At 53.9% G+C, this 27,931-nt stretch overlaps 4 protein-coding genes across 5 annotated transcripts; 2 read left to right on the top strand and 2 right to left on the bottom strand.

The window, feature by feature from the left end:
• The first annotated feature begins 939 nt into the window (after nt 1-939).
• On the top strand, nt 940-18,657 carry P4HTM (prolyl 4-hydroxylase, transmembrane). The gene is made up of 9 exons (XM_014871507.2): nt 940-1,197; nt 1,273-1,354; nt 10,663-10,853; nt 11,886-11,982; nt 14,021-14,183; nt 15,806-15,991; nt 16,400-16,490; nt 16,938-17,061; nt 18,342-18,657. The coding sequence occupies exons 1-9, from the start codon at nt 949-951 to the stop codon at nt 18,563-18,565; spliced, it is 1,407 nt and encodes a 468-aa protein (XP_014726993.1). The 5' UTR covers nt 940-948; the 3' UTR covers nt 18,566-18,657.
• Nucleotides 4,693-8,549, bottom strand: LOC106851030 (secreted frizzled-related protein 5-like). The gene is made up of 4 exons (XM_014872732.2): nt 8,224-8,549; nt 7,329-7,501; nt 6,321-6,407; nt 4,693-5,165 (listed from the first exon to the last, which is right to left on the bottom strand). The coding sequence occupies exons 1-4, from the start codon at nt 8,547-8,549 to the stop codon at nt 4,831-4,833; spliced, it is 921 nt and encodes a 306-aa protein (XP_014728218.1). The 3' UTR covers nt 4,693-4,830.
• A 64-nt stretch (nt 18,658-18,721) lies between the features above and the next one.
• On the top strand, nt 18,722-23,624 carry WDR6 (WD repeat domain 6). Of its 2 annotated transcripts, XM_088171375.1 has the most exons (6): nt 18,722-18,852; nt 18,921-21,336; nt 21,582-21,677; nt 21,873-21,989; nt 22,179-22,297; nt 22,379-23,624. In XM_088171375.1, exons 1-6 carry the CDS (start codon nt 18,786-18,788, stop codon nt 22,864-22,866), a joined length of 3,303 nt encoding a protein of 1,100 aa, XP_088027501.1. In that variant the 5' UTR covers nt 18,722-18,785; the 3' UTR covers nt 22,867-23,624. The 2 variants fall into 2 exon arrangements, with proteins under 2 accessions (XP_088027501.1, XP_088027500.1); XM_088171374.1 differs by having other exon boundaries at nt 22,179-23,624.
• Nucleotides 23,496-27,380, bottom strand: DALRD3 (DALR anticodon binding domain containing 3). Its single transcript, XM_014871485.2, has 13 exons — nt 27,194-27,380; nt 26,777-27,066; nt 26,422-26,693; nt 26,141-26,199; nt 25,921-26,043; nt 25,726-25,796; nt 25,569-25,627; nt 25,165-25,247; nt 24,947-25,070; nt 24,801-24,859; nt 24,581-24,694; nt 24,290-24,358; nt 23,496-24,074 (listed from the first exon to the last, which is right to left on the bottom strand). The coding sequence occupies exons 1-13, from the start codon at nt 27,362-27,364 to the stop codon at nt 23,955-23,957; spliced, it is 1,614 nt and encodes a 537-aa protein (XP_014726971.2). The 5' UTR covers nt 27,365-27,380; the 3' UTR covers nt 23,496-23,954.
• Between the last annotated feature and the right edge of the window lie 551 nt (nt 27,381-27,931).

Below are 27,931 nucleotides of genomic sequence, written 5' to 3' on the forward strand. Positions count from 1 at the left end.
GTCATGGATTTCAAGACTAAATGTGCAGGGCACAGAGGCTGCTGGCTCTGTGTTTAAGGTGAATGACACTGCTCAGGAGGCAGGCGACAGGAAGGACATGGGGTTTCTCAACACCAAAAGAAAACGCCATTTTTTCCCTCTGTAATAAGTACATGGCCCTTTTTGAGTTAGCAAGGTTGTATGGATGTAGGTAATAAAAAGTGGCTCAGGCATTATCAATTGCAAGGCACAAGTTTCCCTTTGATGCGTTACTGCTACAAATGTGGAATGTTTGCTCTCTTTTTTCTTTTTTGCACTTGTTTCCAGCTCCTGCACCAGCCTGACACCTCTCCATCCTTGCATCTGGTACTCTTTTATTTGGGCTTCGCTTGTGTTAGTGCATTGGCTGCCTCATCTTTATTCGTCCTCAGGCTTCCCAGACTGTAACAAAACGTTTTCTACTGACACCATAAACTGCATGACTGCTGCCCTGTGCAGCGAAGTCTCTGTGCCCGTCCGCAGACGGGGCAGCAGGAGGTTTCTGTACTATAGTCTTGCACTCTAAATTTTAGACTTTTTAAGCAGGTGAAAAATAGAACTTTATTTTTAAATGAGGCACTTGTTCTGGGAATTCCTTTCTCGGCCCCGGCTGGTTGGGGTTGTGGGACAGCGTTGAGGTGTGTGGGAGGGCACAGGACTGCTCCCACCCCTCGCTTTTCTTCGCAGGCACCAGAGAGGGGCAGGGGCGGCGGAAACCGCCTGGGAGACGGTTGCCAGAGGTGTGCCCGTGGTTTATTTGAAATAAATTGTGACTTTCTAACTTCGGCGGTGTCCTGGCTCTTTTTAGCGGGGGGGCGGGGAGGGGCGGGGGGCTGGTGTCGCTGTCCCCGCCCGCTGTCCCCGCCCCGCGGTGACGCAGCGCCCGCCGGGCCGTTGCCGTGGTGACGCGGGGCCGGGCGGGCCGGGGCGATGGCGGCGGCGGAGGTGCCGGCCGAGGGGCCCCCGCTGCCCGGCCCGCCGGGGGGCCGCCCGCGGCCCGTCTGCTCCCGTCCCTACTTCCTCGTCCTCATGGTCTTCGCGCACCTCTACGTCCTCAACGTCCTGGGGCTGCTGCTCTTCGTGCACCTCAGCGCCGGCGAGCCCGGCGGGCCGCCCGCCGCCCCCCCGCCGCCGCCGCCGCCACCCGCCCGCGCCCTCCCGCGCCTTGAGGGCATCAAGGCAAGGCCGCGACCGGGGGCCGGGGCCGGGGCTGCTGACGGCTGAGCGCTGACCGCTGCTCTCCCCTCCCCGCAGGTGGGCCACACGCAGCGGGTGGAGCTGGTGCCCGGCAGGGCCCACGCTGTGCGCACCCTCAGCCTCAAGCCGCTCCTGTTCGGTGAGTACCGGCCTCGCCGGGGCAGCTGCTGCCGGTAATGGGGGGGTTTCCGCCCTAGCGGCGGAGCGGAGGGTGCGTATGTGTGTGTGTCTGTCTGTCTGTCTGTCTGACACCCGCCGCTGTCTTACACCCACTCGGGGGAAAATGACTTCCCGCGTGTTGGCATTACCTCCCTGTGCTGCTGTTCCTTGGGGCTGCGTTAAATAGAGTGTGGTATCGTTTAAGGTATGTTGATGCAAAATTCGCAAGACGTTACGTATTCTGGGTGGCCCACTTTGAAGAATTCGGAATGTTAACCTTTCCAGGTGTTTCAGGTTCTCTGTAAAATGCTAGGAATGGACAGCAGATCACTGGCAAGAATCTTGAAGAAGCTGCTCAGTATAAGGAAAGGACAAGAGATACCCAAACTTCTGTTAATAAATTATGAAAAAGCCATTTCGTATTGATGCTTCAGCAGTGAGGAAATGAGTAACAGGAGAATTGATAGATTTAAAGTCTTCCACCATTTTGTATCCTGTTTTAGATTTATCTTTACTTTTGGCTTCTCTGATACGCAACCAAACAACATCTGCATTTCAGATGTTTTTAGATCTTTACCTTTCTGTAATGTTTTGCTGTCACTGGTCAAGTCTCACTAATTGAACTCTGTGTTCTGGAAAGCCACTGACCATAAGCTAAACAATTTGAGGGAGGAATCAATCATTATGAAATTCCTACTATTGCTAAGTCAGAGGAGACCTGTTGTTTCTGAAAAGACAGCTTTCTCAATAATATAAATAGAGGGATTTTTTCTGTTTCCAAATAGATTGTATACACTGAAAACCTCGCCATTAATTTCTAGTGGATTTCTGTCTGACATTCACTAAACAGACACACCAACCTGGAGCTGATAACCCCACAGCATCACAAAACTAATGTCATTACCAGAACCATGGTCTGAGGCAATTGCTCTGGTTTTCACTCAGGAAAACTCTTGTTTCCTCTTTCCCTGCCTTTTTAGTACCACTGAAGTGAAACAGTTGGTCCTGGCCTGCAAAGAAGGTGCTGAAAATGATAAAAGGCAGGTTTGTCCTGGCAGCAGTAATCCTGCAATTTTTAGCTTCTTGTTCCAGCACCTCCATTGGTTTTAAGAGAAGCTTTGCTCCCTGAGGATGTCATCACAGACAGTGACAGACATTCACCATTTGAGATGCCACAAAGTCTGTTCTCCTTTGTCCTTTGATAAGAAGTCCCTTATTTAGAAACTGCAAGTTACAAGATGGTTCTTATCTCCCAGATGAACCTGCCAGGAGCCAGCTCTGACTTTAAAAGACTTCCAGAGACTTCTCTATCTATGCAAGCTGTACCAATCTAATTCAACTGGTTTAAAAAAACTTAATTAATTGCATCTCTGTTGCTTAAATTGGTGGAAGTGTGTATTTAACTTGGTTGTGTTTGATGAATACAGAAGCCCTTAGCAAAGACTCTTGAGTTTTTGGGGATTTAACACTAAATGCTGCAGCATACAGGAGCAAATTTAAGGAAACAGTGCCTGGTCTGTCATCTATTTTCTTCCAGCAGAGCAGGCTGCAGTGGGACCACAGCAGCAGACACTCATGAATGATTTAATGTGTTCTCTGGGCTTCAGAACATGGTCTGGGCACCGTAGGGAAACTTTAGGTTTGGCCTTTAATTGTGGGTAAGTCACATCTGCATGGAACCCCAAGCGTATTTTATGGAGCTATAAAAAAATCCCTGCCCTATTTTTCCCCCCCTCTGGCTACAAGGCATCATTTCTAAAGCTTGTAAGTCAAGACCATCTGTGCAGTTTTCAGCTGGAAAACACAACTAATCAAATAGCCCTACTAATGGAAAACAAATCAGACAAAGCCTTTTCAACCTTCAGAGCTTTTATGTGTTCTGTTTTCCAAACGCGGTCTGTTGAGAAGATGCTGCCATTGCAGGGACCACCTGACAGCAGATTCTGTGGATTGGGCAGCAGTTTCTAAGACAGTGGGCAGGAATAAAGATAGGAAATTTGGCTGTGTTTTTCTTCTGAGCCTCAGGGAAGAGAAGTAATCACTGCACAAATGTCAGGGCGCAGCTGAATTGCAGCGTGTGTGTCTGAGCGCTTGTTTCAGCCCACAGCAGTGTGAGGAGGAGCCCGCAGCGTGGGTTGTTGGTGTTCCTTGTGAACACGGGGAGGCAATGTGTCTCCAGCAGACCGGCTGTCTCTGCACGGCCAACGCTGCAGCATCACCAACAAGGCAGAAAGTATTCCTCCCAAAGGCTGTTTTTTCCGCTTGGTTTTTTGTTTTGTTTTTTTTTTTCGTTTGTTTTTTTGGTTTTTTATTTCGGCCACAAGTTTAAACCAATATAAAAAACTTTCCATGGACAGTGCTTTGCTAGGCAGTAGAAATCCGACTTGTTTCCTCATTTGGGGATTTGCTGTTTTCTGCTCTGTGGTCTGGAGCACAGTATGTACCCCTCCAGGGTGTGACAGTCCTGCTTGAGTGAGAGAGTGAGCTGCAGAGAACTTGGTGAGACTGAGATTTCCCATATTTTCTATCTTCCTTGTGTACAGGTGGAAGGCCAGGCAGCTATGGAAGGTTTCTCCCCTGCTCCCGTATCAAAACTGCAATATCCTACTGTTCTGGGGCTGGGACTCACCTCCCAGTCCCGAGCAAAGCTGCTGTTCACCAAAGCAGAACTTTGAACAGCTGATGTCTCATTCAAGCGTTCTTGTGATATCCCAAATTACCAGAATCTTCTGATTCGCACTGAATTTCTGATGTTCAAAAATACTTTTCCCTGTTATGTAGAAAACCTCAGCTATCTGCTCTGTGCCTTTCCTGCTTGAGAATGGCTGTTTCCTTTTGCGTGTGTGGATGCTCATCAACTCTCAGTGCAGGAAGCTGAAGGGACAGCCTGACTCGAGCAGAGTTCAGCATGCAGTTTTTAAGGGGCTGGGCATAGTTGGGGTGGGTTCCTCTTCCCATTAATTTACTTCAGGCTGTTCAAGAGTAAAGTATTTGCTCCGTTACATAAAAAGTATCACTTCACAGTCAGGGAGACTTTCATGTAATCTCTGGACAGAAAGCAAGCAGGCACTTGTACAACATCAATGTCTCAGGGTCAAATAAGAATCTGAAATACCAGCTCTGATAATGACAACTAGAAGGAACTATTATTAAAGGTTTCTTCTAGTTTGTCCTCACCTGCATAGTTAAGTTTGGTTGTGATATTGGATCCTACACAAAGCTGAACATAGCACGTCCTGGATCTGCAGAGCCGTGTGAGAGGAACATGCCAAACCTGCATCCTTAAACTCTGTCTTGGTAAAACAGTGATCTGTAGTGAAGCCCTATCTGTGCACTATGACTGCTTCAAAACACCTAGAAATGTGACTGTACATCTCCAAAACACCAACTGCCAGGGAAAGGAGTTTTCTAGCCATAGGGAAGGGAGCAGTTTCTTTTTGCTGGAATTGAGATTTTTCAGACCTTCCATCCCACCTGTTCAGGGCAGCGGTGATGTTTCCACCTCCGCACTGCCTGGTGCAGGTTCCTGTTCCTCTTCTGCCAGGCATAGGCCTTGTTCACCACCACTTTGTCACTCTGTACTTCACCACTTACAACGAAGACCCCTGCCTGAGTGCCTCTCATGATGTTGTGGGCACAGGTGGCATCTATGTCCAGCCACTGCTGGAGCCTGGCAGGGATTTCAGTTCTGAGGAGCGGGCCATGCTTCAGCACCTCCACCTTGGAGGGGTCCAGGTCGAAGTCCGAGATAGTGGTGGTGGTGTTCTTCCTCAGGATTCGGATTTTCACTGCTGCAGGGGTTGGAAAAAGAGCTGTGAGTTCTATTTACTCTTTATAGCTCTTACAGAGCCAGCCCAAGGCTTCTCTGCTGTCTCTGTATTGTGGGGAGGTATCTGTCCAAGCTTTTGCAATTGCAGTGAACTTGTAAAAGTTCTCATTTGAGGTTAGTTTACAGTACCGAACACTGTTCTTAGAATCACAGAATTATTTAGGTTGGAAAATACCTCAAAGATCAAGTTCAACCACTGACCCGGTACTGCCCAGTTCACCACTAAACCATGTCCTCCAGTGCCACATCTACATGTCTTTCAAAAACCTTCAGGGATGCTGACTCAAGCCCTTCCCTAGGCAGCCTGTTCCAGTGCTGGGTAATTATTTTGGTGAAGAAATATTTCTTATTACCCAATCTGAACCTCTCCCTTGCAACTTGAAGCCATTTCCTCTTCTTGTTACCTGGAAGAAAAGACCTCCTTCTCAATCCTTCTCAATTCTCAATCTCAATTTCCCTCCTAAGAGCGGTAAAGATGTATCCGCACCACTGCAGAAACTGGAGGAATCATGGACACAAGCAAGCAGATGTATCAAAGTCCTGGTCTTGTGCAAATTACTTTACTTTTCTCTGAGCAGGGATTTCAGGAAGTGACATGACTGACAGCTGCTCAGGATTTGCAATCTTTTTTTCTTTTATTGAAAAATATCTTCATTTTTCTATATGTGTGCCTGAATTCAGGGCATTACCTTGAAAACTCTGGCTATCTGATTGAGCAGAGCCAGTGTTGCTGCTTGCTTGGGTTAGGAGAGGGAGAGTCACAATACTAGAAAAACACTATTAAAGTTTGAAATAGCTGGTGTGGAATTTGCTAAAAATTCTTATAGACATTGAGTGAAATGTTTGTTTGCAAGGGAAAACCGGAGTACTGCTTGTTTTTAGCAGTCACCAAATCAGAGCCCACAGAAATAAATCAGGTCTGCACTTTCAGTGCTGCCAGGACCTAGGTCCTCCTGCTACCTCACAGGTAAGGTGGAAACTGAAAATCCCTGGGATCTGCTGTAAAAGCTGCAGTTTCTCCAAGTGACTGTGTTATAGCAAAGCTATTTTCTGTCCATGCCACTGCCTGGCTGCTGGAGGGAATGGCAGTAACTGGGAGGAGGAGGAGGGTACTCACCAAAATCATTTGCACAGAGGCTTTCTAGGATCTCCCTGGCAGTGCTGGCCTCCTCAAGCTCACAGTCCTTGCAGCTGGCTCGGGGCACTGCTACAAGAGAAATTAGGTTACAACACCCTTGTCATGCTTCACTGGAAGAGGGAAAATGAAATTTTTAGATCTGCAAGTGGTGGGTTGCTGTTTCTTAGTGTAGCTTCTTCTTGAGCTACCCTGGCCCTAGAGAGATACCCCAGACAGGCAGGGTGGGAAATGTTAGACTCTCCTTCCTGTGGCTGGGGCAGACGCTGCTTGTCATGCTTTGTTCTGGCCTGTGTGTGTTACTGCATGTTAAAGCAGCAGTGAAAATGCTTAATGAAGATCTCCTAATTTGGATAAAACAGCAAAGTTTCCAGTGGTATAGCCAGACTCATCCAGTGATGCTGAAATGATTTTGAAATGTCTGTTCTCCCCTTAACTGCTCTTGAATCTCCCCCAGTGTTCATCAGTATCTGGGTTTTAATTGAGTCTTTCAGACAGACTTTTTCCTGTGTAACTCATGTCTGCAGAGGCTCATGTCCTTTCATGGTTTCTAACGTTTAGAGAGAAGGCTTGCAAAACATTTCTTTTTGCATGTTTTCAAGCCCTAGACGCAGCTGAAAGATCGGGGCTGCAGCTCCATAGCTCCACTGAGGCACATCTCGCTGCTGGGAGTCTGCACTCCATGAGCTCTCCCACTGTGCCTGGGCCGGAGGCTTTGCAGCCTTTCCTTCCCCCTGCCCCAAACCCTGCGGGGTCTGATGGCACCCAGGGAGCTAATGAATACAGCAGAGAGAGGAACAAGCCACAGTCAATGTTATGCTAATTTTCTAGACACAGTTCCCAGAGAGAACAAAACTAGAATTTGTATTTTTTTTTTTTTTAAATACAGCTTAAAACCAGAAATATACAGAATAGAAACAAGTCATAGGATCATGCTTTTGAGCTTTCAGTGTTACATAAGGGAAAATATATGAAGAAAAAACCTCTTACTTCTCCTGCTTGAGGAATTTTCATCCATGGAGACTGCTGCAATGCACAGCTCATGATCTGCAGGGAACTTGTTGCAGTTCAGGATTTCAGGCCAGGGATAGCCGTAACAAGCCATGACGGGCGCACAGCTTCTCTTGACGGCTTCACAGAGGCTGCGGCAGGGATAGATGAGCCTGGGGAGGGGATGAGTGTTCAGCACCTCCGTGTGCCTGGCAGGAGGCTGAGGGTCGAGCTCTAGCACCACTGATTAGCAGGCAATCTGGGGATCTTTGAGTTTTTTTTTGAACATTCATGTCCAGAAGCAAGCAAGGAATTTCTGAGGACAGGAGGGATGAGGCAAGCTGCCAGAAGCCCTTCACCTCCTTAGGGATCTTCTCTAGTTGTGCATAGACTGCTTACCTTTACAGGTGCCTGATTACACACTAAATTTCCTTAGCAGCTCTGTACTTTAAGAACTGCACCTCAAAACTGGGGATTTCTTTCTGCTGCTAGAACTGTTGGGAAACAGTTAGCAAATTGAGAAACTCTGTATTCAGGGCAGGAGCTGGAGTGAGGGGCTGCACGGGAGATGGGAGGTGAAGCCTGTGTGTGTGCCAGCAGCTACTGCAGTGTATGAGGGGCTGGCCAAGGCATGTGGCAGCAGTGCCTGGGGTGAGAGAGCAGAAGAATCCCAAAGAGAGAACATATTTCACTGTGATATAAAATGATCATGTTTCGCTTTCAGAGGGATGTTCCCTGCTGAGCTATCCAATTGTCCCTTGTCAAGAGCACCAGCATTACTTTTTGGGGACTGCTCGGCTCACACTGAACGCATTTTCTCTCAGGAGGCACATGTAGTTGTGCTCCTGCAGGGAGTTAACTGTTACAGCTGAAATAACTCATAAAAGCATCTTACCTGTCCAAGCAGATCGGTGCAAAGAGGGAGCAGAGGAAAATCCTAGCGTCTGGGTGGCATTCCCTGGCCAGCAAGGGCAGCCAGCTGGAAGACTGCTGGATGACTTCTGTCATGGTCTCATGCTCCAGCAGGTTGGGAATCCTCATCTCAGAGTAGCCAATATCGTAGCACAGGGCCATGTGGTGTGGGATGGGCATGCAGCTGGAGGATCTCCTCAGGTAGCTCGCCCAGGCACCTGGAGAGCCCCAGAGCAGCAGGCGTGCCAGGAGACCCAGGAGCCACGGGCCACCCAACCTCGAGGGGTGCCTGCGAGGGGACGTGACCATGCTTGGAGCAAGTGAACCGACAGCACACCCCGGACTGAGCTGCTCCTGACTGTGGAATGCCTTTTATAGCCTACGAGCCACCTCTTTGTCAATCCATCCTCATTAAGTTCGGCCCTTTCAGAGCCCTCATGGGGAAGACAATGCTCCAATTTTCATTTGCCAGCGGCCCCGATTGTTTGTATTTTAGCAGGGGTTTGGCTTAGATCAGCAGGTGTGGAAATGAGGGCAGTTGGGGAGGGATGAATGACTTGGCCTATGTGTCTTGGGGCTCTTTCAGCCAAGATTGAATCTCTGTTTGACACCAGTGCTCCAACCCATCCCCTTTCTCTTGCTCCAGGATTAGTCATTATTTCATAAACCCTAATGTTTTCCTCTCTTTTGTTTTTTGTAAAAGCAATCAAGTGTTGCTTAAAGTCAATTAGGAGGCATTTGTTTAGCTGGATCTATTGTTGGGCAGGCAGGGAGATAGGATGGTCTCACAGCCACAAGTTAACTGTTTCGTAGAGCTGGGGGCAGAGAGGAACTAATTTGCAGCTGTGGAGCCAAGTTGTTTGCAGATGGGATTGGCAGCACTCAGCTGGAAACCCCCTCACCTTGCAACCTGCATGAGCACATGCTTTCCAGTTAACAGAATTCCTACTTCAGTCTGAAATCCCGTTACTACCACTGAAGAGTGGAATTGTCCTTCCTACAGCACGTAATTAAGGTTCCATAAGCCATCATTATTGTAGCCCGGTTTGAGGAACTGGAAATACTGGGAGTGTTGGTTGCCAGTGCACAATGGTTCATTTGGACCTGGTGCTGTGCCATGAGGTTCAAACTGGTCAGTAGAAGCTCCAACTCTGAAGCATCCTCTGGCACAAGGACCCTGTGCTGCCTGTGGCGGAAATTGTTTCCTTGGAGTGTGTTACGGATACAGCTGGCTGCATTGTGTTCCTGGGGCTTCCCAGGAACAGCTCATTTTCTACAGGGCTGGTTCTGGTCTATGCTTAGCAGGAAGCCAACTGTTTATTGACAGCTTGAGACGATAGGGTTGATTTCAGGTCATGAAAGTAATTAATTTTTTCCCTCCATTTGAGGATTGCTGCTGTAGTTGATCTATAATGTGTCCTTGGCACATACCTGCAGAAGCTCTAGGGAGCTGCAATTTGGAGAGCAGGACCTTAGGTCTAGGAGCACTTAACCTGTCCTGCATTGGTGATTTTTCTTTCCCTTTTCAAAAGTCTCAACAGCTGGTAACAAGGTCACCAACAAGGACACCCACCAGGAGGATCCTCTGAACCTTCTGGGCCACAGTGTAACTGTGCTCTGGCATGGGACCTTTCCAAGTGCATGCCCAGTGTACCATGCAGCTAGAAATCTCCTAGCCTCATGGTCATTAATGGATTTCTCTGCACTTTAATTTGCTTGGGATTGCGGAATTGCCTGATTGCTTCTGGGTTTGTGCTGCAAAGGAAAGCTGGAGATGCCTGGATATGAAGCCTGGCATCCTCCATGTCCAGTATTTTCCTCCTTAATATTGCATTTGAAGACCATTTTTAGTGGGGGATCAACAGAATGAGAGGGAGTAAGTTAGAATTTTTCTCCTGTTTAAGTTTCATAATAGAGCACTGTGCTGTGATTTCCTGAAAGGGATTTGGTTTTGTGCAAAGTGCCATCCTCTCCACGTGAGAGCAAGGACGTCTGAAACCCTGGCCATCACCACTGCCCACTGTAAAGATTTTTGGCCTCCCTTCCAGTAAAGCAGCAGTTCCCAGACTGTGATCCACATGGCACCTTTGAAATGGTAATATGCAGTGATATGCACGTGTTTGTTCACTCCTTTGTCTATTGTGGTATCTGTGAGAGAGTTTAAGGGCTTGACCCCAGGATCCAAACATTTAGGAACTGCTGCTGTAAAAATACCTGCCTCCAGCAGCTCAGGTGTGTGATGTATGCTCTTTGAGAACCCTTCTGATAGAAGGCAGGATGTTTTAGAATGTCCCAAACTTAGACAGTTCCTAAATTTCCCCCCTATCTCTTTTGTTATTTTTTCCTGAGTCTCCTGCCACAATCATAGGATCCCACTGTAACAGTTCCTCAGTCTCTGTTGGTGCTCACACTTTTGCTGCAGAAATCCCTGACTTCCTGACAGAGGAGGAGTGCAAGCTCATTGTCCACCTGGCAAAGCTAAAGGGGCTACAGAAGAGCCAGATCCTACCAACAGAGGACTATGAGGAAGCCATGGAAATGATTGAAATCAGCCAGATGGACATTTTCAATCTGCTGGATCACAATCAGGATGGGCTGCTGCAGCTCAAAGAGGTAGAGTGTGGGACAGACTGGGGAAGATTTGCTGGGGCCCCTCTGGCACATCCCCTCATCAAGTGTTACTTGATGTGCTTGGTTACTCATGTGCTTGGGTGGGGCCAGACCCCAGGATATACTGATCACAATTTGCTTAATTTTATGCCTCAAAATTTCTGCTGGCCTTCAGAATGGCAGTTTTTGGGGCAATGTGCAGCAGTTGTCATGCTATTGGGAGGCAGCAACAGTCCTTGGCAGGACTGTGTGTTTTCAATATTCTGGATAAAATGTTCCTGATGCTGTGGGTTGTTGCCTCTTGCTGTGTGTCCTGGGAAGTGAGTTTGTCACGTAGGCCCTGCTTTGTGCTGCTTGTGGGGAACTTACTTTGTGAATTCAAGAGGCCCAGCAAAGCCATCCCTATTGATGAGCCAAGGGGGATAATAAGCCTCTTGTCCACAGCTCTTCAGTACCTTTGCCCTGTATGGCAGGGTGCATCAAGGCAAGTACTGACAGTTCAAGCATGTCCATCCTCAGGCTCCCATTTCAGGTGAAGCTGGGAGTCTGAACCATCCTGTGCTCCACTAGTGCTGTGGAGTATGGGAAGCTGTGCCTGTGACAGCCCAGGGCAAGGCTCCTTTCTCTGAAAGCTGTTCAGGCTTCTGCATCTCTCTGTACATGTTGAAGGGAAGAATTTTGTTCCAAGACCTTAACTTGCATTCACTTAAAGACCTTAAAGCATTCACTTTTATCATCAATAGCTTTATTTTCCCTTCAAGAGAAAGCCTGTGCTCTCTCCACCTCAAGGCTGATTAACCAAGTCCCAGCAGTCATTTGCCATGACCTAAACTGGAAGTAACAGCACTCATCAGCAACACTGTGTGTGGCTGCCAGATGAGTCTCACTGCAATCGTCTTTCTGCAGAAATGTGCCAATGCCTGTCTGGCTGATGTGCTGTGAAGGAGATCCTGCCAGGCCTCATGCAGGGAATCTCTAGGTCCTCAGGAGTGCAAGAAACCAGTGCTCTTTTTTTGATCCATTTGTGAATTTCAGGTCTTGACCCATACCCGACTTGGGAACGGCAGGTGGATGACCCCCGAAAACATCCGGGAGATGTACACAGCGGTCAAAGCTGATCCTGATGGGAATGGTAAGAGCAGCTCCATGGGAACCCCTTCACCCTCAGCACCCTGGACACCTTGCACAGCCATGTAGGGGAGAGCAAGAGCTGTGTCCCTGCCCAGGCTTTTTTTCTCTAGCTGAATTCTTAGAAGGGAAGTAGCATTAGACTGCCTTAGACACCTTCTCAGGGAAGTAAATGCAGAGTAACCCGCTTACTGCAGCACTCCTGCCCCTGCATCACCACTCTAGCTAGCACCTAACTGGTACCACTGCCTGGATTTGGATCTTGCTGGAGCAGGACCAGACCACAACTCTGTACTCCCTCTCCCATGTCAGACCTGCCTTGGTTCATCCCCTGCTGTAACAGGATCTTAGGGCTGTGCTTCTGCTCCCCTGGTCTGAGAGATCGCTCAGGTTCTGACTACAGAGCTCTTGTTACCTGGGATGTAGATATTCAGACACACATTGCATGGCCGCCTGTTTTCAGAAAAACTTGCAGCAGGCCAAGAGGCCCATGTCACTGTGAGGGGAGAGTGGAATAAGTGGAGGTGGGGGTGATGTTATCTGTCAGCGTTTGGTGCTGACCCCTCTCTCTGCCACACAACCTCTCTGTATTCCATGAGGCCACTTCTGCCCCTCCTGCTCCCAGGAGCTCCTGCTGGTCCGGACATACACTCTAACCTCTGCTGCTCTAATTAGAGTGGCCTCAATTAAGCAACACTCCATTTCCTAATCAAATTAAGTGAATGCACAGGCTCTACACACTCTCTTCCAGTGACCTGGCATTGAGAGCTGCCCAGGAGGAGCTGCTTTGGAGTTGAAGCAGTAGCAGTGTGAATGCATAAATATCCGGAGGGCACCCTGTGCAACTCTCCTCTAGGCTGGTGGCATTCTTGGCAGGGGTATGACTGAGTCCTCAGTGGCTTTTCCACCATTCTGGACATTAACAAATGAAAGGTCCTGTTAAAGGGCTATTGGCAGGACCTTGCTTCCAGAGTGCTGCTTCCCTCTGTTGTTAGATTGGTACATGACACTGAGAGACCAGGTCACAACCTGGATGTGGCTGCGTCATCAAAGACTGTGGGGAGTAAGGGGAGGTGGGGATAGAGAGACACTAGGAATAATAACAGTAGATCATTTGGTCATGACCTGAGGACATGGCACCTGAGGAACTGTCCCTGACTGACCCTTGTGGCTAGTCCTTCCTCCTGCCAGGGGGTGCTGGTGCCCAGGGAGCAGAGCTGGCATCCAGCAGCACTGGGTTTGCTGCCTGAGTGAGCTCCTCTCTCAGCCCATGGTGTGTGCTGGGCAGCCCAGGGCAGTGCGCTTCATGCTGGTATCAAGGACGTGTGCAAGGCTTCTCCAGAAAGAGGAAACTGGAAATGTGAGGATTTTCCTGAAGCTCACAAAGGCAAGAGTCCATACCTTGCTGATTCCAGTTGAGTGCAAACAAGAAATACCTGTTTTAGGAGAAACTGCTTTATACCTCTTGCTTTTCTTTTATTTCTGTTTACGAAAGACCATACTGTCATGCATTCCTCATTTATGTTTTGCAATTACACAAATGCAGAACAATGTACTGCTTGTTTTGGGTGTGGCTTTTTCGTAATTACCCTGCAAGGTCATATAGAAAATGTGGTCTGAGGTCCCACTCTGTCCTTAAACATGTTGATTTAAATATCTAAGTAATAAGCCTCAAGACATTGGGTGGCACAGACTTTCTTCTGTATATCAGAACTGTAGTGTCGGCTTCTCTCTTTTGGTGTACTGATTTGTGTGTTTCAGGAGCTTTTTAATGTTTGAAAAGGTGTTTTGCTTGTCCCAGTTCTGACCCTGCAGTTCACTTTGGCAGGTTTCTCTGTGTCCTCTGCTGCAGGTGAGAGCATTGCTGGAGCCCATGGCTATGGGCAGAAGGGTGCAGCTTGTGGTAGACACAGTGGACCCAGACTGGGGTCTGTGTGAGGAAGGCAGTTCCTGCAGTGCCCTCAGCTGGTGTTTCTCCAAGTACAGAACACAAGAACTATTACCTGCACCACAGTCAGGTGGCTTTTCCTGTGTTCCCATAGGTGTGCTAAGTTTGGAGGAGTTCAAGCAGTTGAATATCCGTGACTTTCACAAGTACATGGGAAGCCAGAAAGTGAAGATGAGTGACTTGGTGCGCAACAGCCAGCACACCTGGCTGTACCAGGGCGAGGGGGCACACCAGGTCATGAGAGCCATTCGGCAAAGGTAAGGGCCAGGCAGCTGAGGGGAGTTGGGTGTGGGTAGGCACAAACATCACCTGTGTGCTGGGAGAGGCGGTTGCAGACTTGCTAATATTCACACTTCCTAATTGTGTGAAAAGTCTGTGGAGTATAAAGAGCAATGAACACAGACACAAAATGGAGAGAGGAGGTTTTCATTAGAACAAGAATTTGTATTGTCCTGTGGAAAGGGAAAAAGAAAAATCAAGCCTTTCAGCATCTCCATTCACTTTTGGGAACAGCCCTATAAAACCAGGAAGATTTGGCAGTATATGAAATCATTCATTCTAATTAGTAACTGAGCTTACTGGGAGAAACTGCCCGTTTCCAATGCTGTCTGGGTGCCAGCAGTTACTGTCATTTGCTTTAGTTACTCATGCATTTCACTGAAATCTGTCTTTGCTGTTCAGAGCTGACTTTTTAAAAAGCACGACTTCACCTTAAATTAGTCAAGTTAGTTTAATCCTCTGAGCACACATATTGTAGGGCAGCTCTTGGCAGATGGGAGAACCTCTTACCCTTGCCTTCATCTCACATTTGGTACTGGTAAGAGCTGAAGCCCAGCATGAAGGCCAAACTATGTAGTTGTAGTGAATTTCAGATAATCGGCTGGAGATTAGCTTGTTCTTGTGGTGCTGGTCCTCACACAGAATGTGGGTGGGTAAAATCTGTCCTGAGGCCTGAAAAACAGTTGTTGGCCACTCCTTTTCTTCAGTGCATTCCAGTGGGAAAATGAGGTCACATATTGCCTTGATTAGAGCAGACTGTGGCTGCCACCTTCTCTGTGCCAGCTAGCCAGCACACACAGGCATTGGCATTCCGCTTGTACGCTCTCCAGTTGGCCACTGTCAGGAGGATGTGAAGACACAGCACTGAAGGAGGCTGTTAGTCCTCCCTGGGACCAGGCAGTGCCTGCAGGGGCTTTGCCATCCTGCCCAGGTGCCACATTCTCCTTGCACCTGCCCCAAGGGCTTCACCAGTCCGGATTCTCAGAACTCTGAGTGTTCTTTGGCAGGTCTCAAGACGTACCTGCTTGCCTTGGGGATGATCTCAGATGTAGCAGTGGAAAAATCCCAGAGCAGGAGGGCTCCGGTCTCCTTGATCACTTCCAGTGCCCCTCTGCCCTGGGGGAGGCTGCTGAAAAGGCAACAGGGAAAGGTGAGTTAGGTGACAAGACTATACCTAGAGCTAGTCTCTCATTCACTCTCAGCAGTGAACCTGTGCTTTGCTAACTGTCCCTGAGGTCTGTAGGTGGTGTGCAGGAGTCCAGAGAAGTGATGAGATGCCACATGAAGGCTCCAGGGACACGCACAGAAGGGATCTTGCTGAGCAAGCAAAGTCTTCCTGAGAGCAGTCCTGCTAGAGATGCTTCCTTCTGTTTTGTTTTGGTTTTTTATTAACCTTGATGAAGGTTTTCTGAGCTGATGCTGATGGCCCAACAGATCTGTAAGGACCCGGTTGTCTCTTGGCATGCTCACTGCAGCCCATCCGTCTCTCCGGTCTTTTGGGGAAGGGGGGTTCTTTTTCTCTGGGTTTATTCACTTCTTGGGAGTAGTGGCTGACTAAGGTGAGGGTGGATTTCCACTCACCTGCTCTGCTCTTCCCCAGGGTAATGCGCCTGACTCGCTTGCCCCCCGAGATCGTGGAGCACAGCGAGCCCCTCCAGGTTGTGCGGTATGACCAAGGAGGGCACTACCACGCCCACATGGACAGTGGCCCCGTGTTCCCTGAGACTGCCTGCAGCCACACAAAGCTTGTTGCCAATGAAAGCGCTCCGTTTGAGACCTCCTGCCGGTAAGCTCTGCCCTGAACACCTTAGACAAGGGGTGTAAAAGAGCCATTTTGCCTCACCTCATCTTTCCTGGGACTCAGTGCTCGGGCTGTGGGCTCACAAACCAGCTTAGGACATCACTGCCATGAAGGGGTTTTAAAGGGGAGGTGGGCAAATCCTGTGGGTCCATGCAAGGAAGGTGGAGTGGGTGGGCCTTCACCTACAGAGCCTACAAATGTACTCTCTATTCTGGGTAGGGGTTTTCTTTGTTGTCCCTGTATTACCCTTGGAGAAAAGGTGATGGTGTAAATCATGTGCCATATGATGTCTTGGAGGAACCACTGTATTTATGGTGGAGCAGCAGGGCATGGAGAGCCCCTGTGCATCTCCTGCTGTTCCAGATGTGTCTCCTGACAGCCTCTGTCTTGCAGGTATGTGACCGTGCTGTTCTACCTGAATAATGTGACTGGGGGAGGTGAAACAGTCTTTCCTATCGCTGATAACAGGACGTACGAAGAGATGGTAAATGAACCTTGTCAACTTGTTATCCCTGGGGATTCTGAGTCCCTCTTGGAATGTCTTTATTCATTGTGGCTGCAGAAGGGATCTGGTGCATTAGTAGGTTGGTGTGCATTAGCATTTGTAGCTAGAGCATTGGGGAAACCATGCTCCACTTACAGTCTTTTTCCTCCGAGGACAGGGGAGGAGGTACAGGGCTTTGACAGCTCAGCTCTCCCTGCTCAGAGGTGTGAGGTGTCAGGCAATATGTTAAGAAACGGCAGCACTCAGAAACAGGTTATTAACTCCTGGGGCCTGAAACTGGCTGCTCCAGGTGGTTATGAAAGCCCCTGCATCAACCTTAAGCTATCCTGTGGGACATTCAGACAAGGATTGAGGGGCAGGCGCAACCCAGTGCATGTACCTTGTTCCAGCCCTGTTTGTGACACCTTCCCTGTGGTTTCTCTTCAGTCTTTGATCCAGAATGACATTGACCTGCGAGATACTCGGAAAAACTGTGACAAGGGCAATTTGCGAGTGAAACCTCAGCAAGGCACTGCTGTCTTCTGGTACAACTACCTATCAGATGGAGAAGGTACAGGCTCACTTCAAAACTGGGCTCTTGGGAGGGGTGGGACTGCAGTAGGTGACAGCCATCATCTCCTTGCTGCAGCTGGGAGCTCAAAGAAGAGCCAAAAAAGGGTGGTAGCTGCCTGCTAGTGGGAACTATACAGTCTTTTTGTCAACAGCTGAGTAGGAGCTTCCTGACTCTGAAAGGCCTTTGTTTACAGGCAGTAGGTCAGTGGCTCCTGATGTCTTTGGGGGACAGGACTAGCTAGCAAACAAAGACCTTGGCTGCACTCACCATCACCAGCTGCCTTCCATCCCGCTGTGCAAGCTGAAACTCCTGCTGGAACTTGGTCTGCAATTCAAAATGTGTCACTGATGTGGTGTTGCCCAAAGGGGTGGGGAGGGGAGGTAGACAAAGGCACAGCCATCAGCTCTGCAGCATGAGGACACATGGGCCACCCCATGCCACGCTTGGGGCCAATGCCTGCTTTGTAGCTCAGCCGCAGCCCCATGATGTGTCCTTGGGGCTGTTTTTGTTACGAAGTGCAGTGCAGTTTTCCCTGACAGGCTGGGAATTGACATGAATCTTTAAGGCTGCTGGTGAGTATGGCTCCAGAGGGTTTCCATGGCAGATTTTGAGCTGTGGTGGGAGGAAGGAGTGTAACATCCCAGGTCCCCTGAGAGCAGCCCATGTTTCCATCTCTAGAAAATCCACAGAGGAGGTCACAAGACCAGTGTTTGGGTTGTTGGTTGATAATATCAGGACCATCACTCTACTGTGAGAAGAGCCCTGTTGTGTTTTTATGAGCAATTTGTTCCTAAATGGAAAGTGGCTGCTGATGCAAGTCTGCCACAGAAAAATGATAAGATCATTGTAAACAGGTCATTTAGAACTGCTGAAATGCAGTCTCTAAAACAGCTGCAAGCCTCTGGCTTCCACGGGCCTTCTGGTGGCATTACCCATCTCTTCTATGCCAGCCTTCCTTTTTTCTAAAAGAGCTGAGAAAAACAGATGCTGTGATCTGGATTGTGAGAGCCACTTGAGCTGAGTGGAGAGATGGAAGCAGTGAGCATTTTGCATTCAGGGAGCCTGCCTTGATGAACTCCTTGTAGACGCTAGGGTGACGTGGCACTAAGAGGGAGGTGTGCTAGGAAAAGTAACTCCTGTAATGTATCTGAGCTCAAATCCAAGCAGGTAGTGCAGGCAGGAGAGATGGCATTGGTGTTCAATGGCCGTATGTCCCTGTGCGGTCCCAGCTGTGCCTGCCGTCCTTTGCCACCATCTAATGGGGCTCTGCTCTGCAGGCTGGGTGGGGGAGCTGGACGACTTCGCTCTGCACGGGGGCTGCCTGGTCACCCAGGGCACCAAGTGGATCGCCAACAACTGGATCAACGTGGACCCCAACCGCCGGCGGCAGCAGCAGTTCCAGCAGGAGATGGAGCGCTTTGCGGGGTCTGAGGCGGGGGCTGGAGCCCCGGGCGAGTGGACAGTGGACAAGGCCTACAGCGGGGTTCACCTGGAGCTGTAGTGCCGGGAATGCTGCCGCGCGCACGTGACCTTTTCCCGCGCAGGGCGGGGGGGCGGGACCGCGTCACGCGCCAATAAAGCGTGGAGACACGGGAGGCGCCTCCGCGTGCTCTGGGGGCGGGGCGGAGGGCCTGGCCAATAGGCAGGGGGCGGGGCGGTGGCACGTGGGACTCGGCCAATGAGCGCTGGGGGAGAGCGGTGGCGGGGTTGGTGCGGCTAAGATGGAGTCGGTAACTCTGGTGGCGCCGGTGACAGCGCTGGAGTTTGCGGGGGATGTGCTGCTGGCAGGTGAGCGCTGGGACCGGGACGGGGCAGGCGGCGGGACCAGCGGCGGCGGCTGACGCGGTGTCCCGCAGGTACAGGCCCGGAGGTGGTGGCGTTTCGGCTGAGCGGCAGCGGGCCAGTGGCGGCGGCGGGCCGGCGGAGAGTGCTGCGTGAGGCCAGCGTGCAGGGGTTGCGGGCCGAGCCGGGGCCCGGGCCGGCGACACGAGTAGCGGTCTTCGGTGGGCGCTGGTTGGCCGTGCTGGCGGTGCGGCGCTCCGGAGCGGGCGGCGGCTCGCGGCTCGCGGTGTGCGGCGGCGGAGCCGCCCGCCAGCTCGGGGCGCGGGTGTGGGAGGTGCGGTGGGCGGCGGGCAGTCGGCTGGCGCTGGCGCTGGGCGGCGGGACCGTGGCGCTCTACGAGTGGCGGGGCGGAGGGCGCTGGCTACAGCAGGCGAGCTGTGGCGGGGCCGGGGCGCTGCGCTGCGCCGTGCTGGCGGGGGTGAGCTGGGCGCGGCTGGCGCTGGCGGCCGGCACGGCGATGGGCGCCGTGGTGGTGTGGCGGGCGGCGGCGGCGAAGGCCCCTCAGCGTCAGCTGCGCGGACACCGGGGCGCGGTGCTGGCGCTCTGCTACGCGGCGTCGCGGGGGCTGCTCGCTTCCGCCTCCGAAGACCGCAGCGTGCGGCTCTGGGCCGTGGGCGAGTTGGGCATCGGGGACGGGCCCGGCGTCTGCCTGCTGGTGTGCTACGGGCACGGGTCGCGAGTGGCCGCCGTGGTGCTGCGGGGGCCGCTCCCGGTCAGCGCCGGCGAAGACGGCGCCTGCCTGGAGTGGGGCGGCGGCGGCGGCGTGCGGAGGGCGCGGCGTGGGCACCGCGGGGCCCTGCGCGCCCTGGCCCTCCGCCCCGCCGGCGGCCGCTTGGCTACGGGCGGCGACGACGGCGGTGTCCGGCTCTGGCAGCCCTGGCGGGCGGCCGCGGAGGCGGTCCCCGCGGTTGCGGCTCTGGGAGCCCCGGAGCGGCCGCGGGCCGTGCTGCTCGTGGGGCCGCGACGCGTGCTGGCGCTGGGTGAGGCGGGTGGGCTGGCGATATTCGAGGTGGCTCAGGGGCGCTGGACGCCAGTGCTGCACCCCACCGCCAGCGGGCCCCGCTCCGTGCTGGCCGCCGCCCCGCTGCACGAACGGGACGAGACGCTCTGCGCCGTGGCCGGCGGCGACGGGCGCCTCCTTCTTTTCGCCTTGAGCCGCCCTGCGGCCGCCTCCAAGCTCAGGCTGTTCGAAGGGGCTGTGCACGGGCTGAGCTGGGCTCCCCGTCACGGGCTCCCTCCCGACACCACTGCTGCCCTTCTGGCGTCCGGGCACGACGGGGAGATGCTCTGGCTGGACGTCACCCACCGCCCCGGGCAGGCACCCTGGGTGCGGCTCATGGGTCGGTACCTGCTGCCCCCCTGCAAGCAGCGCTGGCACACCTGCGCCGCCTTCTTGCCCCAGGAAGAGCTCCTGGTCTGCGGGGATCGCCGGGGCTCTCTCCTCCTCTTCCCTTGCAGCAGCTCCTCAGGACGGGCTGCAGAAAGCACCAGCATTGTCATTGGTGGCACTGACCCAGTTGTTGAGGACTCCAGCAATGAGTTGGAACCCTCTTGCTTGTTGCACAAAGGGACTCTTCCTCTTGAGCCCCCACTGTCAGTGCTCTATGGACTCCACGGGAAGACAGGAGTTACCTCGGTGACCATCCACAGGGGCTATATTTACAGCACGGGCCGGGATGGTGTCTACCGCCAGCTCCGCCTGCGGGACCAGCAGCTGGAGGTCCTGCAGAAACACAGGCCCAGCAAAGGGCTCCAGTGGATTGAAGAGCTGCATTTCACCTCAGATGGGGACCTGCTTGTGCTGGGCTTTCACGCTGACAACTTCGTGGTGTGGAGCAGCAGGACCGGCGAGAATGTCTACTGTATCCCCTGTGGGGGTGGACACCGCTCCTGGAGCTACTGCAGCAGCCCCTTGGCCAAGGTGTTTGCCTTTATCAAGTCCGGGGATGTGATGCTGTACCACTGTGAGGCTGAGCCCTGCAAGCAGCAAGTGCTGCTGCCATCCCTGCACGGGCGGGAGATCACCTGCGTGCGGCGCCTGGGGGCTGTTGAGGTGCCCGGCCATGCCACCGTTAATGTGTTTGTCACTGGCAGTGAGGACACTACGGCCTGTGTCCTGGTGCTCAATGAGAACTCTCGGGCAGCTGTGCCCCTTGCCCGCCTCAGTGACCACATTTCCAGTGTGAGGACGTTGGCATTTGCCATGGGACCTGGAGATAAGAGCTTTGGTGATGAGGGCTTGTCTGCCCTGCTCTTCTCTGCAGGCGGCCGTGCACAGATTGAGTGCTACCGGCTGCTGTGCGCTGGGGACACGGAGTCTGAGTGTGCTGTGGCCTGCCAGGTCATCCATGTGGCCTCCCATCGGCTGGACAAGCACTGGGAGAAGAAGAAGAACAGGCACAAGCTTGTCAAGATGGACCCAGAGACGAGGTGATGCTCAGGGACTGCTCAAGGCAGGGTTAGTAGTGATCACAGTGTGGGAGGGTGTTGGTAACTGCACGGGCTTCCACTGGAATACCTACTCTGTGCAGCTGCAGGTTCAGCTGAGGCAGACAAGGGCCAGCGTGGCTTCATATGTGATTCCTGGTGTACAGTGCCCTGTGGGCCTCAAGGGGCTTTTGGTTAGAGAAAGGCTGCTCTTCTAGGCCACAGAGGTTGTTGTGTCTTTGCTGCAGGTACATGTCCCTGTCAGTTGTGCCTGGGACCAGCACCAAGCAGCTGCCAACACCCTGGAAGTTCCTGGCTGCTGCCTGCAGCGATGGATCAGTCCGGTGAGGAGCCATCATGGGGCCTGACAGGGAGAATGGAACTGGTGATGGCAGCAGAGCAGGCTCCACACAAGAGGCTGCTGCCATGGGATGTGGCCTGCTCTGAGCTGGCCATAAGACAGTGCATGGTGGGAAATGGGGCAGTGGAGCCAGAAGCTCCTACTCTCCCACAGCCAACTGCCCTCTGCTTCATTACAGGATCTTTGGGCTGCTGGAGGCTGCTCAGAAGTTGGTGCTGGTGGCAGAGTCATTTCACCACCAGCGCTGTGTGCTGAAGGTGGAGGCGTTCCTGCACACATGGGCAGGTGGGGAAAGGTGAGCCCTGAATCTTGGGCTGCAGCCAATGGGCTCTGGGGAGAAATGTCTGTCCTCACAGGGATGGCAGCTCAGCAAAAAGAGGGAAGGGAGAAGTTAATCCCTGGGGCCTGTTCTGCCACTTCTGTGGATCTCAGTGGGGATGCTCAGGGCTGCAGCCAAAGACTCTCCCTACACTCCGCATTGTAGGAGGCACCTCCTGTGCAGTGCAGCCACTGATGGCAGCATTGCCTTTTGGGACATCACCGGCCCCATCGTGGATGCAGCGGATGCCCTGCACCAAGAAGAGGGAGAAATGCAACCCTTGGGTGAGTGCTGCTGCCTGGCAGCTCTTCTGTTCCCTCTGACCAAGGTGAGCATTGCTCTCCTGACCGAGCCTGTTTCCCCAGCCCTGGGTGCCCCGCTGGTCACCATCATGGCCCACAGCTGTGGTGTGAACAGCCTTCACATCTGCGAGACACCCAAGGGACAGTACCTGGTGGCCAGCGGCAGCGATGATGGCTCCATCCATGTCTGCCTGTTGGATGTGGCCCTGGGCAGGGGTGAAGCCACAGCAAGGACCTGCCTGCAGGTCCTGGAGCGAGTGTCCAGGCCCTGTGCCCATGCTGCCCATGTGACAGGGATCCGGCTGCTGCGGCCAGACCTGCTGCTCTCTGCCTCAGTGGACCAGCGCCTGACGCTGTGGAAGCATTGCTCAGGCGAGCTGGTGCCCCTCAGCACCACCTTCTTCCATGTGCCTGACCTAGCTGAGCTGGACTGCTGGGAGGTGGTGGAGGCCGGGGGTGAGCTGCGGTACTACTGCGTGCTCTGTGGGCAGGGCCTGGAAATGCTGTGTGGTACAGCCTCTTCCAAACCTCTGCAAGAGGCTCCTCAGTAACAGGGCAGGTGTGTGACACATCCAGGTCCCTGCCTGCATTTGGAGGGCACCCTGCACACTAATATGTCCTGTCCTGAGGGGACAGGCATGCTGGCCTCCTTTGGGCACATACCATGGTTGTGGTGCTCAAGGCCAGTGGTCTCTCGGAAGAAGGCAGATGTGATCCCTCCTGGATAAGCCTGGAGCTTCCCTATGCAGTAAAAAAATCGGGGTTCTTGGTCGTCGCTGCCCTAGAGTAGCTCTTCCTCTCCAAGGTGTGAAGGACCTATGTTAGCTTTCCACTCTTGGGCTCAGAGAGGAAGCTTGCTTGGGAGGGCACTGAGGACATGGCCTGGCCCTGGGAGCTTGAGAGCAGCAGGAGGCCAGGAGGGGTCAGGCACTGGTGTGACACGTGATGGGCTGCAGCCCTGTGTGTCCTGGGACAGGGCCCTGTATGACAGTCCTGACCCTGCAGTGCTGAGATGCACAGGGATGCTGATCTCCACAGCAGCACTCTGGCATGAGGGGTGGCTGGGCTGCCCACAAATGCCACCTCCCTCGGGCCAAGTGGGTTGTTCCTGCACAGCAGGAGGACCCAGAACAGTCAGACCAAAAGAAGGACAAACAAACCTGAGGTCAGACACACAGAATGTTTGTCCAGCAACAAGTGTATTGGACCCCAGTACTGGGGCCTGGCTCAGAGCCCAACAGGAGCCTGGAGCCTCAGGAGCTCCCTGCCAGCACGGAGCACCCTTCAATAAAGTTTTGAGGGAGGTGAAGTTGGTGTTTGTCTGGCTTTGTGGTGACTGGTCCCTAGTACCACATCTCCAGTACTCCCAGCCCAGCTTCTGGGGTGCCACAGGAACCCTTTTGCCTTCTGCTGGTGTGGATGTGGAGGGGCATCGATGTCCCACACTGGGCACAGCTGCACAGAGCAGAGACCAATCCCCAAACACCATGGGCCATGGGAAGAGCCTGCATGCTGCTGAATTTGGCCTTGCCTACCACTGGGGCAGCCCCTCGCCCTGCCAGGAGAATTTGCCCTGTTCCCCCACAACATATGGTGTGTAGGTGACTGTCACACCATGGTACAGCTCTTCAGGGGTGGCTCAGATCTGGCTGAGAGGAGGGAGGTGCAGGGTTGCCAGTGCACTGTGGAACACATCCCTCACTGCTCCCAGCATCTGGAGGCGTGCAAACATCTGGTCAAAGAGATGAGGGAATGGCTCCTGCAGGGAGAAAGGTGGCAGTTAGGGGCTGGTGGCCAAACTGCCATCCACCAGGCTGGCCGTGCTGGCATTACTGCCTGTGCACCCTTGGAGGATGGGACAGGGGGCCATCACACTGCTGGCACCATTCCCCACATGGCTGCCCCCCCAAATGCAGTGCAGCCCCAAAAGGACTGCAGGACCACAAGGCTGCAGGCTGGGACACCTTAACTCACCCCCAGGATGTGCACCCGGTTGTAGTAGGAGCTAAAATCCATGCTGAGCTGGATCAGGAACTTGCACACCTGCAAGGCAGAGACATTCTCATAGCACAGTGAGTTTTGGCTGGTCTTGGGCCCTCACCTACCCCAAGCACAGCAGGAACTGCCCCAGGAGCATTGCAATATATTATGTCAGCACTGGCCCTGTGTTGCTCACTGATGGGTAGCACCTGCTGGCATAGAGCTTTGCCCTGGGCTGGGACTGCTGGAGCAGTATCCACGGATGCTATAACACATGGCACTTACTGTCTCTGTGTTGGCAGTGATCCGGATCCCCTTGGAGGATGGGGGCAGCTGTGCTGCCTGCTGCAGGACTTCAGGGAAGGGCAGGAGATAGTTGAAGAGCAGGAGCCACTCGCCCTGTGGAGGGATTATGTTTCTCAGTGTCAGATCCTCCTGGGCCAGTAGCATCCATCACCAGAGCTGAGGGTGCACAGAGCCCCCCATTCCTTCTCTCAGCACTCACCTCTTCTCGGAGGCAGGCGAAGTTCAGTTCTGACACTGGTGGCAGAGGTGGATATGTGCCTGGAAAGCAGGGAGACTGTTGTGCCCAAAGAAGCCCCTGTGGCTCCAAGAGTGGCTGTCGAGGAGGATGGTGGGGCTGGTGCTCACCCTGCTCCACAGCCTGCTGGAAGGCGTTGAAGAGCGTGGCCAGTCGGGCACAGTTGTACATCACGAAGGCACCGCTCTTTGTTCCCTTTGTGGAGATGCTGTTGTTCTCCAAGTCCAGCGTGATCTGAGGGCAGGGAGAAGTCCAGGCTGCTCAGCACAAATCTACTCCACTGTTCCCACAATCTGCCAGCCCTGGCTCATGCAAGCCGCTGTCCTACCTGACTCCGGTGAGCAGTGCTCAGCAACTCAAACCTGATGGCAGCCACCGTCAAGGTATCAATCACCTCTGTCCAGGCCTCATCTGTGAAGAATGCAGGTGCCATCATGCACAGCTTGCTCCATTCCCATGTACTGATACCCCCAGCACCCAGGACAGCCCTGCCAGGACCAGGCAGTAGTAGAGGACCACCACACTGCCAGCCCTGGCTCCCATAGGAAGGACTTGCTCTGTGCCAGTGCCCTGGATATTTAGATGCCTTCCCAAAGCAAGGGCAGCACCTGACTTGATCCTGGAGGGGAGGAGCACCCTGCAGGGGTGCAGCCCCCCAGCTGTGGATTCATGGGAGCAATGAGAATGGGATGGAGCAGCATCCATGCATGGAGCCCCAGAGCAAACTCTCACCTTGTGCAAGTTCCCCGTACTTTATCACAGAGGCTTCATACATCTGGCGCTTTCGGAGTCTGGGAGAAACAGACAGAGCCACCCATTGTGGGCTGAGCTGGCCCACAGGGAGCCTTAGCAGGAGAGAAAGCAGCAGGTACCTTGCACACCAACTTACTGGAAGTACTGGTCTGCCCCAATGGGTGATGAGGGGTTGGTCACCTTCACTGGCCCACAGACAAGGTGTTTCTGAAAGACAGAAAGGTTGAGGCTGGGAACTGAGTGAAATCCAGCCCTGTTTGAAACCTAGTCATGAGCCAAGGATGGATGCTGGGGGCCACACTGAGGAGGGTCAGAGGCTGCTCTTGCTCACCTGCAAAGCTGTGTGGGCTCCCGGATCCAAAATCCTCCAGAGCACATCCAGCTGCTGCAGCTGGAATTCTTCCTCACAGTTCACCACATGCACGATGCTGCAGGAACTGCTCTGGCCTTTGGCCTGCAGCAGAGCACAACAGGGACCTCAATCCTATTACCTGGCAGAAGGGAAGGACACTTGGGAAGTGAGAGGCGGGCGGTGCTATGGGATCACTCACTGGGCACTGCAGAACAGCTTCCTGCAGCTCAGCCAAGGACCGCAGTGTCCCCTCTGTCACTGAAAGATGGAGGGACATACAGTGGGACATGGGATTCTCCACCCCACACCATTGGGTCTGCCCCAGGTTCAAACCAGACTGAAGGGGAACAAGAGGGGAAAGCCATTTGTGTCCACCCCCTCACTTTATTTTTGTTAACAAACAACTGAAAGGAAACAGGCCTCTTTGTACCCATTCTACCCCCACTACCACACCTGAGCTATTATACATGTGAGGCTCACCAAGAAGCACATCTAGATTGGGGTCGTAGCCCAACAAGCCCTGCTGCTCCACGAAGCTCTTCAGGTGCACCTTGCAGATGACACCCTCGGCTGTGCCCGGCCCCTGCTCACAGGCTGCAGCACAGGTGCACCGGCCCAGCGCTACCTTCAAGGCTGAGACGGCATCAGTGAGGGACGAGACACCAGAGCCGGAGGGCCAGTAGATGCGGAGCTGCCGCACGACGTCCCAGCTCCTCTCCTCGCTGAGGGCAGGGACCAGGCGGACGCTGACCCTGCGAGAGAGAGCGAGGCAGGTGCTGGGAGCGGCAGGCCCTGTGGCGAGGGGCCGGGCGCAGGACGAGATAGAGGCACTCACCCCTGGGCGCGCAGCAGCTGGGCCAAGTGGTCGGCCACCAGGACGGAGCGGAGGTGGCGGGGCCGCAGGGCAGCGGGGTTGCGCAGGGCCGGGCAGTGGAGCACCACGCAGCCCGTCCGCGCCCCCGCCGCCGGGGAAGCTGGGTCGGGCAGAGGCCCCAGCAGGCGCTGGAAGGCCTCAGGGCGCCGCACCTGCACCGCCAGCCCCGCCGGCGTCTGCCGGCAAACCCGCAGCGGCAGCACTGCTGGGCCCCGCAGCGACAGCACCGCCGACACGGCCTCGGGGGGCACCTGCGGGCGGAGGGTGAGGAGGGGTCCGGGCTGCACGTGCATAGGACTGCGCCACCCCTGGCCTCATCAAACAGTTCCCACAAATTCCCGCTCCCGACCGAGGCCCGCCCACGCCGCCGCAACCTACCTGCCCGCCGGGAAAGGCGGCGCTCAGGGCGGCCCGCGGCGCCAGGAAATCCCGGTGGCGCAAATTGCGGGCGCCGCTCTCCTTCACCCAGAGCGCGGCTGGCCGCCCCAGGGCTCCGTTCAGCGCCCGCAGCGTCGCCGCCACCCCGGGGCGGCCCTCATCCATGTCCATGGCAGCTCAGCCGCCGCTTCCGCCACCGCGACCGGAAGTGACGTTTCGCCTCGCCCTCCCGATGCCCGCAGACGGCCGCCATGTCGCGCGCGGCGCCCCTGAGCGGCCATCTTGGTCCCGGGCGGGGTGGCCGGGCAGAGCGGCCATCTTGGGGGGAGAAGCGGGCGCGGAGCCACCATGATGGGTGTGGCAGACAGCGGGCGCCGCCATGATGAGTGTGTCAGGTCAGGAGCATGGAGCTGCAACCAGGCACCCCGAATGGCCCGAGAGGGTCTCAGTCCCTCTCAGCCTCACCCCAGCAGGGCCATGGTGTCACCCTGAGGTGTGTAGGGGGAACCCAGATCTAAAACCCTCAAGAACCGAGTGGGAGCAGGAGCCAGAGGCCAAGCTGGGGGAAGAGCTGCCCTGGGCAGAAATGGGTTGTCCAGGTCAGGGAGTGCAGCGCAGCTGCGGGCATGGCCCAGCTCAGAGCACAGCCTACTGATCTCTGGGCTGTTGGGGACAACGAGGGGCCCTGGGAACAGGTCCAGCAGCCTGAACTGTGGTAGGAAGGGAGGCTTGGATGGG

This window comes from Sturnus vulgaris, chromosome 11 (assembly GCF_052056855.1).
Source record: "Sturnus vulgaris isolate bStuVul1 chromosome 11, bStuVul1.hap1, whole genome shotgun sequence".
Classification (NCBI taxonomy): domain Eukaryota; kingdom Metazoa; phylum Chordata; class Aves; order Passeriformes; family Sturnidae; genus Sturnus; species Sturnus vulgaris.